This window comes from Colletotrichum fructicola (genome assembly GCF_000319635.2).
Source record: "Colletotrichum fructicola Nara gc5 chromosome Unknown KSG_Nara_v1_contig06, whole genome shotgun sequence".
Classification (NCBI taxonomy): domain Eukaryota; kingdom Fungi; phylum Ascomycota; class Sordariomycetes; order Glomerellales; family Glomerellaceae; genus Colletotrichum; species Colletotrichum fructicola.
Window position 1 is genome coordinate 4,724,144 of NW_027094056.1, and position 12,517 is coordinate 4,736,660.

At 55.0% G+C, this 12,517-nt stretch overlaps 7 protein-coding genes across 7 annotated transcripts; 3 read left to right on the forward strand and 4 right to left on the reverse strand.

Annotated features, from left to right (window-relative positions):
- Positions 1 to 690: 690 nt before the first annotated feature.
- Positions 691 to 1,611, forward strand: CGGC5_v011612 (putative isomerase; the record flags this gene model as incomplete). Its single annotated transcript, XM_032032496.1, has 1 exon — positions 691 to 1,611. The coding sequence occupies one exon, from the start codon at positions 691 to 693 to the stop codon at positions 1,609 to 1,611; it is 921 nt and encodes a 306-aa protein (XP_031888151.1).
- Positions 1,612 to 1,747: 136 nt separating this feature from the next.
- xgeA-0 (Xyloglucan-specific endo-beta-1,4-glucanase A) lies at positions 1,748 to 2,600 on the reverse strand (the record flags this gene model as incomplete). The annotated part of the gene is made up of 2 exons (XM_032032495.1): positions 1,748 to 2,163; positions 2,231 to 2,600. The coding sequence occupies 2 exons, from the start codon at positions 2,598 to 2,600 to the stop codon at positions 1,748 to 1,750; spliced, it is 786 nt and encodes a 261-aa protein (XP_031888152.1).
- Positions 2,601 to 4,332: 1,732 nt separating this feature from the next.
- Positions 4,333 to 5,573, forward strand: CGGC5_v011614 (Zinc-type alcohol dehydrogenase-like protein; the record flags this gene model as incomplete). The annotated part of the gene is made up of 3 exons (XM_032032494.2): positions 4,333 to 4,371; positions 4,422 to 4,619; positions 4,686 to 5,573. 3 exons carry the CDS (start codon positions 4,333 to 4,335, stop codon positions 5,571 to 5,573), a joined length of 1,125 nt encoding a protein of 374 aa, XP_031888149.2.
- Positions 5,574 to 5,857: 284 nt separating this feature from the next.
- On the reverse strand, positions 5,858 to 6,124 carry CGGC5_v011615 (uncharacterized protein; the record flags this gene model as incomplete). Its single annotated transcript, XM_032032493.1, has 1 exon — positions 5,858 to 6,124. The coding sequence occupies one exon, from the start codon at positions 6,122 to 6,124 to the stop codon at positions 5,858 to 5,860; it is 267 nt and encodes an 88-aa protein (XP_031888150.1).
- A 587-nt stretch (positions 6,125 to 6,711) lies between these two features.
- stcB-0 (putative sterigmatocystin biosynthesis P450 monooxygenase STCB) lies at positions 6,712 to 8,339 on the reverse strand (the record flags this gene model as incomplete). The annotated part of the gene is made up of 4 exons (XM_032032492.2): positions 6,712 to 6,970; positions 7,021 to 7,631; positions 7,682 to 8,206; positions 8,271 to 8,339. 4 exons carry the CDS (start codon positions 8,337 to 8,339, stop codon positions 6,712 to 6,714), a joined length of 1,464 nt encoding a protein of 487 aa, XP_031888147.2.
- A 1,271-nt stretch (positions 8,340 to 9,610) lies between these two features.
- On the forward strand, positions 9,611 to 10,288 carry CGGC5_v011617 (putative isochorismatase family protein; the record flags this gene model as incomplete). The annotated part of the gene is made up of 1 exon (XM_032032491.1): positions 9,611 to 10,288. The coding sequence occupies one exon, from the start codon at positions 9,611 to 9,613 to the stop codon at positions 10,286 to 10,288; it is 678 nt and encodes a 225-aa protein (XP_031888148.1).
- A 162-nt stretch (positions 10,289 to 10,450) lies between these two features.
- Positions 10,451 to 11,616, reverse strand: CGGC5_v011618 (Uncharacterized protein; the record flags this gene model as incomplete). Its single annotated transcript, XM_066152553.1, has 4 exons — positions 10,451 to 10,763; positions 10,820 to 11,021; positions 11,085 to 11,345; positions 11,397 to 11,616. The coding sequence occupies 4 exons, from the start codon at positions 11,614 to 11,616 to the stop codon at positions 10,451 to 10,453; spliced, it is 996 nt and encodes a 331-aa protein (XP_066008085.1).
- Between the last annotated feature and the right edge of the window lie 901 nt (positions 11,617 to 12,517).

Consider the following 12,517-nt stretch of genomic DNA (forward strand, 5'->3'; position numbering starts at 1 on the left):
TCTTTTCCGGCAGGGGGAGCTTTTTTAATGAGTGAGATCTTTCCAGTGATTAGGGGCTTTTCAGTGAAGTCAGTGAAAGTTAGTGATTAAGATAAGGTAAGTAAGGTCTTATGACTCTCATTGAGATGTAAAAAGGGGGCGTATCTAGCAACCACACAGACGATGGCCTTTGTGTATTTGGCAGCCATAGCGCACATGTTAACCTGCCGTTATAGCGCCCAGACATGAATGGGAACAGGCCAGGCTAGGTATCTTAAGGTACCTACAGGCATTTGGCTTTATTAGGTTGGCAGTCATTGTGCCTATCTTGGCTGCCCACTAGACATGTCTGTCCCCTATGGTCCCTAATGAAACCTATTGCAGGGCGTCTCTATCACAAGACACAGAGGACACAGAGGGGGGGACAGTGGAAACATATGCTAGAAGGAGGCATGCTGAAGGATGCCCCCGCTTAAGAACACTCTTCAGAACGATGAGAGACGGCTCAGTGAGTCACTCACTGTGAGTCAATCTCCAGCGGGGTCTGCCCGAGTTGAAATGACATGACATGCAAAGGCGCAAAGGGCGTGGCCGACGTGCATTTAAACCAGTGGAGGCCTTTCATCGCCATGGATCACTAGCATCATCTCATACACAATCTGTCATCTGAGCCTTAATTACCTAACGCACTCGTTAAGTAAACACCAAATCATGGAGCTCCCCTACACGACCGTCGACGTCTTCACCGACACGCCCTTCGAGGGCAACCCGCTGGCCATCGTCACGATCCCGGCCTCAGTGACCCTGACGCAGACGCAGAAGCAGGCCATCGCTCGCGAGTTCAACTACTCCGAGACCACCTTCGTCCACGAGACCGACGACGCCTCCTCCACCACGCGCCGCTTCGACATCTTCACCCCCGAGGACGAGCTGCCCTTCGCCGGCCACCCCACCGTCGGCACCGCCGTCTTCCTGCAGCCCCGCGGCGTCACCGAGCTCCGCGCCAAAGCCGGCCCCATCGCCCTCGAGACCACCGGCCCCGACTCCGTCCGCGCCGCCATCCCCCACAACGTCCGCCTGCACCAGAACCGCCTGAAGAGCCTCGGCCCCGGCCCCTTCAGCGATGCCACGGGCGATATTGCCGTCGCCGAGGAGAACGCCCCCGTCTTCAGTATTGTGAATGGCATGACCTTTGCCCTCACCGAGCTGCCCTCCCTCGAGGCTCTGGGATCTGCCAAACACGGCCCCATCGACTTCCGCCAAAACGAGCTGCTGGACGAGGGCTGGCGCGACACCTTCATCTCGCCCTACTACTTTGTGCGTCTCGGCACGGAGACCGTCGACGGTCGCGAGGTGCACAAGATCCGCACCCGCCTCATCACGCCTACCCTCGAGGACCCCGCCACGGGCAGCGCCGCCTGCGCCCTGTCCAGCTACCTCAGCATCCATGTTTTGAAAGGGGAGTCGCTCAGCTTCGAAATCACCCAGGGCGTCGAGATGGGTCGCCGGAGTAACATCTATGTTGATTCCACCGTCACCACCGCCGCCGACGGCACCCGCAAATTGGAGACTCTGCATCTAGGCGGCAAGGCGACGAAGGTCATGAGCGGCGTCATCACGCTCAGGCAATAAACGCTGACGAGTGTTCATCTTCATCTACAGCGATGTAACAGAAACAGGATACAAAGAAGTGAAAGAATATATACCACACTCACTCTCCAGGAGTCGTCTCGCACTCTCCAAAAGTCCTCATTCACTCTCCAACCTACTAAAGGTTGATCCTCAAGCCGAGCGTGTTGTTGAACGTGACGGTGCCCCAGTACGGCTCCATGCCCGCGTTGCCGACGTTGACGTACGTGCTCTCCGAGAAGACGCCCTGCTTCGCCAGCGCCACGAGCCAGTCTTTGATGTCTCCCTCGAACGCGCCGCTCTTCAGGTCGCCGAACTGGCTGTCCTCCGGCACCAGCAGCGACGACACCGTGATGCCCGTGTCCGTGTTCTTGCCCTGGTACAGCTTCCACCCGTCTTTGCCGTACAGCCCATCAATCGTCGCCGTCGGGCCCTCCGCCCACCCGATCGGCACCTGCCCGCCCTCGTACCGTAGCCAGAGCATCAGCTCCTGCGCCGCCGACGACGTGCTGTCGCCCTTGGTGTCGGAAGTCATGAAGTCGTACACCACGTTGCCTATGTGCGTCAGTCAGTCATCATCCCTCTTGTTTGTCTTTCCATTGCTGGTGGCAGCACCACCCACCCTTGTATGCAGACGTGTTGGACACAGTCCAGTCGTAAGTGCTCGGGATGCTCGCGATGTCGCTCAGCCGCGTCTCCAGGTTCTGCGTGAGCCCGATGAACGAGTACCCCTTGACGACGTCCTTGTTCACCGTCGGGTCTATCTTCCATATGCTGCTCCACTCGATGCGCTGCGCGTCGCCCGAGCCCGACGTGCCCGCGTACCCCGTGCAGCACGAGCCGCTGATGGACTTGTAGTTGTAGTTCATCGAGTACACGATCCACGGCGTGCCCATGAGCACCTCGTAGTCGTTCGGCGCGCCGCAGAACTGCGTCTCCGCGACGGCGGCCGTGGCCAGCACGGCGGGGGCAAGGTACCGGGTGATTTGCATTGTCGTGGGAGAGGTTTGAGCTGTAAAGACTGTGGGTGGTGGAAAGGAGTGTTGTTCACCCAACACCTCCCATCACTATTACACGCAGCTCATCTTCTTTTAAACACATCCTGGCCAGCTAATCCGAGCCATTCGGATACGCTTCTCATGTCTCGTGGAGACTGTTAGGGGGCGAGCAATATGCAGACCATGTTGTCGTCGTAAACACCGGACCATATTCCCTCGTCAATCTGAAACCCGCCCGCCGATCAGCGCAGTCCAGGAGGACGGCAGCGGCAGCGGGAGAGCTGCTGCTCACTGGAACGCTGGGAATTAAACCCCCGGAGCAATCATCTCTCATGTCGAAAGTGAATGACCCTGGCAATCTGACCACCCGCTCCCGTAAGGCAATCTCTCCTGCCGGGACCACGGGTTCCTAGCGCTCGGCAGCTTGATTGACTTTTGATTGTGGAGCGCGTGGCAGCGGGGTCTAGACTCGGGGGTGATGAAGGTGCATGGGAGATATTCAAGCAAGCGAATTTCTGTATAGACCTAGGGTCTGCGATTTCGGGGGAGTGCCATGGTCATGTCGTCCTTTGTTTTCGCCTTGATATCTTTTAATTTGCAACTCCACTGGATTGCGGTCGTGATGCTGTGGCTTTTTCCGAGCAACTCGGGTGCAACGCGGAAACCGTATTTAACGCTCAGCTCTGTGTACGCGGATCACACATATCCAATGCATCATGCAGAGCGTCCGGAAATGATGGTATATACACTCGTGGTGTGGTCAACTCTGTCGGACGGACATCGTGAGGATGCAAATGCTCTGTCTGTAATGGAGCGATGGAAGACTGCCATTGAGCCAAGCCATGCTAAATTTAGACAGTCTCGCCCCTCGGTCGTCTGCAGCTTCCCAAACACTTAAGGGCATCGGCAGATCGACTGGTGAAGTCCAGACTTCATCATCTTCTGCCATCAAGATTGCCCAATCCGTCGTAGATGGGCACTCTAAGTTGGCATTCAATCATCGTTTTCATCCAGGTTCCTGTTGCATCCCTGAGTTGATGCAAACTTGCTGCGAACCATACCAAGGCGGTATGAGGATGTCATTAATCAACCACCATCACACATGAACTCGGTGCAACAAGCGAGCATATCGACCTTATCGTAGTTACTGCCGTAGCCCTCCCACTGACCCATCTGAGGCTATTCACAGTTTGTCAGCAGCCGCATGCCAACCCCCCTTCGCCCCATCGGCAATGCTTGATAATCCGGCAACTCGCCAACCCACAAACATGGACCTGCAGCACCGGCCCCACGACCATTCCAGAGACGATCGGCCGGCCGTCGAAGAATTTTTACGCACCCTCCACCCAAAACCAGCCCATCTTCTCCGCAGAAATGAGCCGATCGTCACCGCCCTGGCGGCACCTCCTGCCACAAAGCAGGCCTTGACAGGTCCATCCCATCTGAGCCTGTGCTGGCTTTCAGTTTGAATTAATCAGACGAGGCGATATCGCCAACTGCCGCCCCTCTTCAACCACGATCCCCGAGCTTCAATTCCGAACAGCCCGGGCAAAAGGCGGGAGTGATGGGCGGAACGGGGCCGCGACAGGGGGCCGACCGCTGTCGAGTCAGTCAAAACGGTTCGAGCAGTGTCGCATCGCGGGGTCCATAATGACAGCATGAGTTGAACATTGCGTCATGTCGACTCTGCTGGAAGCTCGGAGCTGCGAACCCCACGATTCGCAAAATGGCCTTCAAAAGTCGGCGTCGCCTCATTCATGGAGTGGTTCGTGAGCAGATTGAGCCTCGGAAACATCGTCTCTGAACAAGATCCAGCGGCGTAACACAATCATCAACACTTTCACCATGGCCCCGACGACAACAAACTCCTGGTCCATCACGGGCACCAGTAAGGAGAACTGGGACTCCCTCGAGTTCAAGAAGGACGTTCCCCTCCCGCAACTGGGCGACTACGACGTCCTCGTCCAGATCGAGGCAGTCTCGCTCAACTTCCGCGATCTCGCAATCCCCAAGGTCAGTCACGTCCCGTCATAAGCCGCTGCTTCGAAACACCAACACTAACATCACAATCGCACGCAGGGCCTCTACCCCTTCCCCGTCAGCTTCCCCCGCGTCCCCGCCTCCGACGGCGCCGGCCGCGTCCTCGCCGTCGGCCCCAAGGTCACCCAGCTCGCCGAGGGCGACAACATCTGCACCCTCTTCAACCAGCACCACCAGTCCAACCCCATCACCCCGCTCGCCGTCCGCAGCGGCCTCGGCGGCGCCCTCGACGGCACCCTCCGCCAGTACGCCGTCTTTCCTGAACACGGCCTCGTCAAGGCGCCCGCGACCCTCAACGCCATCGAGGCCAGCACCCTTCCCTGCGCGCCGCTAACCGCCTGGAACGCCCTCTACGGCATCCAGTCCAAGGCCCTCAAGCCCGGTGACGTCGTCCTCACCCAGGGCACCGGCGGCGTCAGCCTGTCCGCGATCCAGTTCGCCGTGGCCGCTGGCGCGACCGTCATCGCGACAACGTCGTCCGCCGCCAAGGGCGAGCAGCTCAAGAAGCTCGGCGCGCACCACGTCATCAACTACAAGGAGACGCCGAACTGGGGCGAGGTCGCCAAGGGCCTGACGCCCGGCGGCGCGGGCGCGGACCACATCATCGAGGTCGGCGGGCCGGGCACCGTCGCGCAGTCGCTCAAGGCCGTCAAGCTCGAGGGCGTCATCTCCATCATCGGGTTCCTCTCGCACGGCGACGCGCCCAAGGACCAGCCGACGCTGCTCGACGCGTTGGCTAACATCTGCACCATCCGCGGCCTGTTTGTCGGCTCGAAGCAGCAGTTTGACGAGATGAACCAGGCGATTGACGCGAACAAGATCAAGCCCGTCGTCGACCAGCAGATCTTTGGGTTCGAGGAGGTGAAGGAGGCGTACCAGTACCAGTGGGACCAGAAGCACTTTGGCAAGGTTGTTGTCAAGATCTAGGCAGCGTGTGTAGCTTTGTGAGCGGCAGCCAGACGGCGATGCCAGCTTAATTAATGCAGTTATGACCACCATGCAGCTCATCCGATGAGCACTGCCAAGCTTGTGCAGTTTGCAAGCACTTCCTGTGGCAAGTGTGTGTGTGATCGTATCGTGTTGTAATCATTGAACCTGCGCTATTGTCGCGCTGAAGTATACATCATTCCCATTGCCATGACTCCGTTCCAAATATTCATCAACCTGTACAGCCTCCGCTAGATTCCTCCTTGGTATATGCGGCTTCCGCTCTACGACTTCTGGTCCGACACGTCTTCGATACGGCCGGCTTCTCTTGGACCGCTCCGCAGAGCGCGGCCGTCTACGATCGGGCGTCCATGGGAATCGTATTGCAGCGTCTCGGTGTACATCGGGCCTCCGCCCTTCTGGGACGCGGTCTTGATCGTTGTGCCGTCGGGCGATCGCTGTGTCTGCTTTGCGTACCGCTGGCTGTTCTCCTTGCCGTTGACGGAGATGGAGGAGGAGAAGGAAACGAATGAGGAGCTCCAGATGGGCATTTTGGGTATGTTTCGGAGTTCGATTTGGTTCTCGAGCTGAAAATGCTTGATTTGTCTCTGATGGTCTGGTATTAGCGAGAGGCGGAAACAAGCAGGGTTGCATGTGAGACGGACGAGTTGGAGAAATACCCAGCCTTCGTCTTGCTTGCATCATGGGCCCACAAAAGCTGCATACGTCATGGCCGAGCCCAGGCGCCATCTCATTGGGAGACGGCAGGAAATCATGTGCCTGCAGCATGATAATCTGTGTTGCCTTTGTTGGTCTGGGACCTATTTGTTCAGATGAAATTGTTTGCTCGTCTTTTTTAACTGCTCAATCATACAAGCCCAGAATACGTTCCAGACCAAGATATACCCTCGTCCATTTCGATTTACACATTCCATCGCATACGAGCCATTGATTTTCATCTTTGGGGCGATACTAATCCTTTCGAGGGCCATATGAGTCCGTTTTGCTTATTACATGTACATGCTCATTCAACCTAGCAGAGCCAGCAATGGAATCGCATACTCCAGGAAAATGTTCCCTTTCGATCGCAGATGACTACCTGCCAACTTTATCCCTCTTGATCCGTGTCCCCCATAAGTCACCTGAGAGTAACGTCGCAGTGATGTCCGACCGGACTTATCAAGAAAAAGTTCTGCATCTCCATCATGTCGTCCGTCATGTTGTCTGCAAGTCGCACGCCCCGACAGTTCCGAAAGAAGACGGCAGTGGCAAGTCGCAGCTCCATGCGAGCCAGGTGCAGCCCGATGCAGACGCGGGTGCCGGCTCCAAAGGGCGAGAACAGCTGCTTCTGCTGCTTCGAAAGCGACTCCTGGTCGAGGAACCGCCTCTCATCAAACCTGCGATGAAGTCAGAAAAAATGCGATGTAGCAACATGAAATCAACTTACCTCAACGGATCGGGGTACACGTTCGGGTGCCGGTGAAGGGTGTACGCTTGCGTCTCAACTACTGTGCCTCCAGGGACGAAGAAACCTCCAAATGTTGCGCCACTGGGAGGCACTGATCGAGGAAGATTTCCTGGGGCAGCGCCATAGAGACGAAGAGTCTCGTCAATCACCGCATTTAGAAGCGGCAACTTCTCCAAGGCGGCGTCGTCAAATCCGTCACCCAGTCCGGCAAGCTCCTCCTCCAATCTCGCCTGTAGATCAGGTCTCCTTAGTACAACCCATACCAAGTACGTCAATGTCACGGACGTCGTATCGGACCCAGCGACGATGAGGTTCCCGGCTTCGGCTTGGACCTTCTCGGGAGTCAGGTCCGACTTCTCCCCGGCCTCGCACTCGGCGAGCATGTTGCCAAACAGGTTGGCGGAGTGGCCGTTCTGGCGCAAGTTTGCAGCGGCTCTGACGGCATGCGCGTCCACAATGTTTTGGGCCTGCACGATGTTCTGCACCGACTGGATTGGGAGAAGACGTGCCAAGAAATAAAGCAGCGGCAATTCCTTGCGGAGCGTGGTGAAGATGAAGACGGATTCCAGGGCTTTGATGTAACTGTTTTTCTGCTCTGTGTAAGTGACGCGAAGGGGATCCCACGAAAAAGCAGCCTTACCTCTCCTAGTTCCAGCATCTCGAACGACTCTCCAAAGGACAGATGGGCAATGACGTCGGTCGTCATCAATGTCCACCATTTCAGGACGTCGGCTTTTCCGTTCAGGGCTTCGGCTTTGATCTGCTCAACAGCCCGCTCGACCTTCTGCCGGACGATACGCTCCCAGTTTTGGCGCAGCGAAGCACTGGTAAATGCACGAGCAAAGAGCTTTCGGCGCGCAGCATGTTTCTTCGGATCGACCATGGCGAAGATTCCCGGCTCGACGCCAGCGGTGACTGTCGAATACCATGGCCCCTTCAAAAAGCCCGAGCCAATCTTGTGAATCGTGTTGAAGCCTTCCGGATCGGCGACGGCAACCTCGGTGGGCGAAATCCGGACAATGGGCCCGTATCGGTGGTGGAGAGAATGCACATAGTGCATGCGCCGGCCGGTGAGAGTTTGGAACTTCAAACCATAGTGTGAGAATCTCGTGTACCATGGGCCAGGAACATGGCTCAAGGAACATGTCAAGCCGGTGAACAGGATCTGTCAAGAATCATTAGTCTTAACCCTCGCGGTGAGTTCATCCAAAGGGAATCTTGTTACTGACTCGAGCAACGAAAACGGCAAAAATCGCCGCCAGGCCGTAGCCAACGGCCGCGAAATTCAAAAGAAGCATGTCGACGAGCTTGAAGAGGCAACTACTGAAGTCAGAACAGCCTTTCAACATGGCGTTCAGCGGCCAATGCCTCGCCTTTGAATATCGCTGACGGCCAAGGGAGGGGCCGGAAAACCCGCCCGGAACCGGTGGGGGATCGCCCACGCCGACACCGACTACCGACCATGAATTGAGGCTTGTCGCTGTCTTCCCCGCGTTTCACAGCGGTCAGTCTAACGGACGGTTGAGATTCTAGTCGGACGCGGGGTATCTGCTGAGCCCGATGTGGGATAGTTCCACTTGCAGACCCAGCACCACAACGGCCCGCGCGTTATTGTCCGAACACCGAACGCCGCAAAGGCATGTTTCCATTCCCACGAAATATAGGTGATGCCCCTACACGTTCTCTGTCGTATTCTCTTCTTCATTCATGGTCAAACCATAGGCCGACAGTGGGATCGGAGTTGTCAATGTCCGCTGAGAAGGTCTGCGCCACGACTCATTCACGCTCAATGGACAGACTCAAACGAAATAATTCATTCGTATTGAATTTGGTTCCCGCGAGGTAGGTTCTGGCTAACCGAGCGGTAATCCCACTAATCTCGACCAATACGACTTTCAACTTCAATCGCATAGCCAATCACGTATAACATAACTTTCTACACAATCAATATCGCGAAGTCGTCGATCGCGCGCGCGAAGTTATCGACTACCCGCGCGTAGCTACTGAATCGACTTACGAAGTTCTTTTCGGCTAACCATATCACTGGTTGATCGGTGGGATACTGCCCGGTTAGCCAGAAACTACCGTCCGGATAGCAACATTCTTCGTATTTTGATTACTCACCTGCTACTTTATCTCGTAGAGAACAGAGCTCTTGCTGCGTCAAAGCAAACACCGGCAACTCCTTTTAAAAGGAACGCGGCTTTTCCGGCGAACTCTTTCCCGTCAACCAATCAAGGCAGTAATATGAAAAGTTTGCGCCCAAGAAAATTGATTTTCGGCACAAAGAGTTGCGCATTGAGCACTGCAGAAGGCCAAACTGACTATGTTGAGACGCACGCTCATCAGGCGTTCCATTTGTTCTTCTCAGTATCCATTTCAGGCTAGCGCGCGCCCTTAGGATGACCACGATAGATGACAGGGCGCAACGCTTCAACGTACTTGATGTGATCGGCCTGTAACTGACATTGAACAGTTAAACATCACCACTCAGAGCTTGTATAGGTGGCCAAACTTCTCTTCGACTCAAGCACCACAAGATAAAGATATTGAAGGAATAACAGCAACCATGCGACACGCCTCGGAAACGCCGACTGCCGTCCTCTTAGTGGACATTCAAGAAGGATTCAAGCACCCGACACACTGGGGTTCATCCCGCAGCACGCCATCGTTCGAAGCCAACGTTGCAAGCATTCTCCACGCAGCCCGCGAATGGAACTCCGCAATCGCATCGTCTCATTCCTCCGAGACTCCCATATCCATCATTCACGTTCATCACCACTCACGTTCTCCGACATCCGCACTGCATCCGTCTCACTTCCTTGAAGGCTCATCGACGCCGTCCGTCTCTCCTTTGCAGTTCGCGGCAGCTGTGGGCAATGAGACGGTCCTCGTCAAAAATTTCAACAGCAGCTTTGTGGGAACTCAACTGGAGTCCATTATTAGATCGCGTGGCCTCCGACAGCTCGTGGTTCTCGGGCTGACAACAGATCATTGCGTGAGTACCACTGTCCGCATGGCGGCGAACCTGCAGGTTCTGGGAGACGATGGAGGACCGGATGGCAATGGGGAAGGGGTTCACGGCGTTATCTTGGTGCGGGATGCGGTTGCTACTTACGAAAAGGGGGGTTTCGATGCAGAGACGGTGCATGCTGTGAGCTTGGCAAGCCTCGATGGAGAATTCGCTGAGGTTGTCTCTGCGAAGGACGTCACGACGAAAGTAATCGGCAACATTTCTAACAATTGAATTTGGGCAAACTGGTCATCTCCATTTCACGATTTGGTGCTGTTTGGGTTATGCCTTAGTCCACTTGCATTCTGATTGCCTAAGATATTTGCCACCTACTGCCTTTTTACAGAGCTTGCCACACATGGCAAGGCTCAAATACTTCTTTGAAAGTACGCGATATCAAGTCCGCCGCGTATCTTGGTAATACTCGAATGGTCCGGCCTTGTGGACTCTTCCGTTGATGACGATGATGTTGAGCCGACTGTGGTCCTGCAAAATGCTGATGTCCTCGAGCGGATCACCATCTACGAGAATGCAGTCTGCAAGGTATCCGGGCTGAATTTTGCCCAATTCATGACTCCTTATGAAGAGTGCAGCTACGCCGGTGGTCGCAGCAATGATGCTTTCATGCGGCGTAAATCCGAGCAAGTTGACAAAGTGCTCCAGATCTCGAGCATACGTGCCATGTGGTGTCCACGCAAAGCCATAGTCCCTACACGTGCATGAGTATAGGCATCGTGTTAAGTGCACAACTGAGTCTGTACCTACCCTCCAGGCAATATGACGATACCGCGTCGATGCATCTCTCGAAGCCCAGCAACCGCAGTGTCAAGCTCCCTCACATATCCCGCCTTTCCAGCAGCTTCCTGCGTATATCCAAACGCTTCGGCTTCATACGCAGTTGCCACGAGCCAGTTGATCGCCGGTGCAACAATGCTCGTATGCCTATTCTTCTCCAGCATTTCCATACCTACATGTATCCAGTTTTGTTAGGGTTGTGGCAGACAGCCAAGCAAGAGTTCTGAAGTCTTACCTTCGTCGTCAACATAGGATGCATGGAATATGACGTCCACCCCATGACTGACGCACATCTTCACTGAGTCGCGAGCTCGGGCATGTGCGCATACTCTCTTGCCATGGCGATGAGCTTCCTCGACGCACGCAGCCGTTTCTTCAGCGGTGAAGTAGCAATCTTCTGCCGCGCGGTTGCCTGTTATCTCTTCGCCTGACATGCTGATTCTGACGTTATCAACCCCAATGCACTGGATGTTTGAACGAACAACCTGTTGCATCTCTGCGTTTTATCAGCCTAATTCTTTTGGCGTGAAAATTGACGACGACATACCCTCGGGGCCCTCGGCAAATCTGGTGATGGAGGCTACCAGATCGCCTTCTGGTTTCGCGATTTCTCTTGCATTGGCTAGGTATCGGGGACCTGAAATGTCTCCAGAGTTTATGGCATCTCGGATAACAACATCAAGTCGGTCCTTTGCTGCGGCAGCTCCAAAACACCTATAACTCAGGATGAGACCCATCTGAATCAAGCACCAAGGGAATGCGTACATCGTGTATCCCGAGTCAAGAAAGCATTTGGCACTTTTGATTGTCAAAAGTACATGCTCCTCTACTGGCAAGTCTCCTAGGCGGGCCAAGTCGCCCCCGTTCCAGGTCAAATGTGCATGAGCGTCACCCAACCCTGACATCAGCGTCCTTCCTTGCCCGTGGAACACCGTCACGCAAGGGTCTGATTTGAGCTCTTCCTTTCCGGGAACGGTTCCGACATGTGTTATTCTCTCGTCTTGCAATACCATTAGCAAGCAAGAATGTATCTTTCCCAGGCTAATTTTCTCACCTTCGATTAGAACATCGCCTGGATATGGTTGACGACCAGTCGATTCCAATATCTGGACCTCCGTGAAAAGGATCTTCGAGCCTTTGTTACTTCCTTGGATATGATAGTCCCTTGGTTGTAGCTTTGGGTCCAACTTGAGGTTGTCGATGTATGCCACATTTCTTGGAACGGCCTGGGAATTCTTTGTTGGCCCCCACGCAGTATAACGACCTTACGGCCATGAAACATGGCTTGAAGTTGCCATGGTCTGGGCCGATAATAGTCTATGGTAGTCAGTCCGGCGCTCAACAGTCTACTCGTTCGAACGATGCAACCGACCACTTTCAAGCCAGCACACAAATACACTCGCCGTTAGAGCCTTGGGTCATCTACAGGAGTGATTCTTCACCTTTGCTGAGGCTTCGGTTGTCAATGAGTTTTGTTGGAACCGTTGTTGCTCCTCTGATATCCCCGCAGTTCAGGTCTCACATACCCCGCGTGGTTGAACATGAGCTCAGACAGCCGCTCTAATCGACCGCCCAATCAAGATCGCATGCCAACAACTGCCGAGATGTCAGCAGCGCGGAAGCAGCGCAAACGTAACGGCTTGTCAAATACCAATGTTGAGTGGTGGA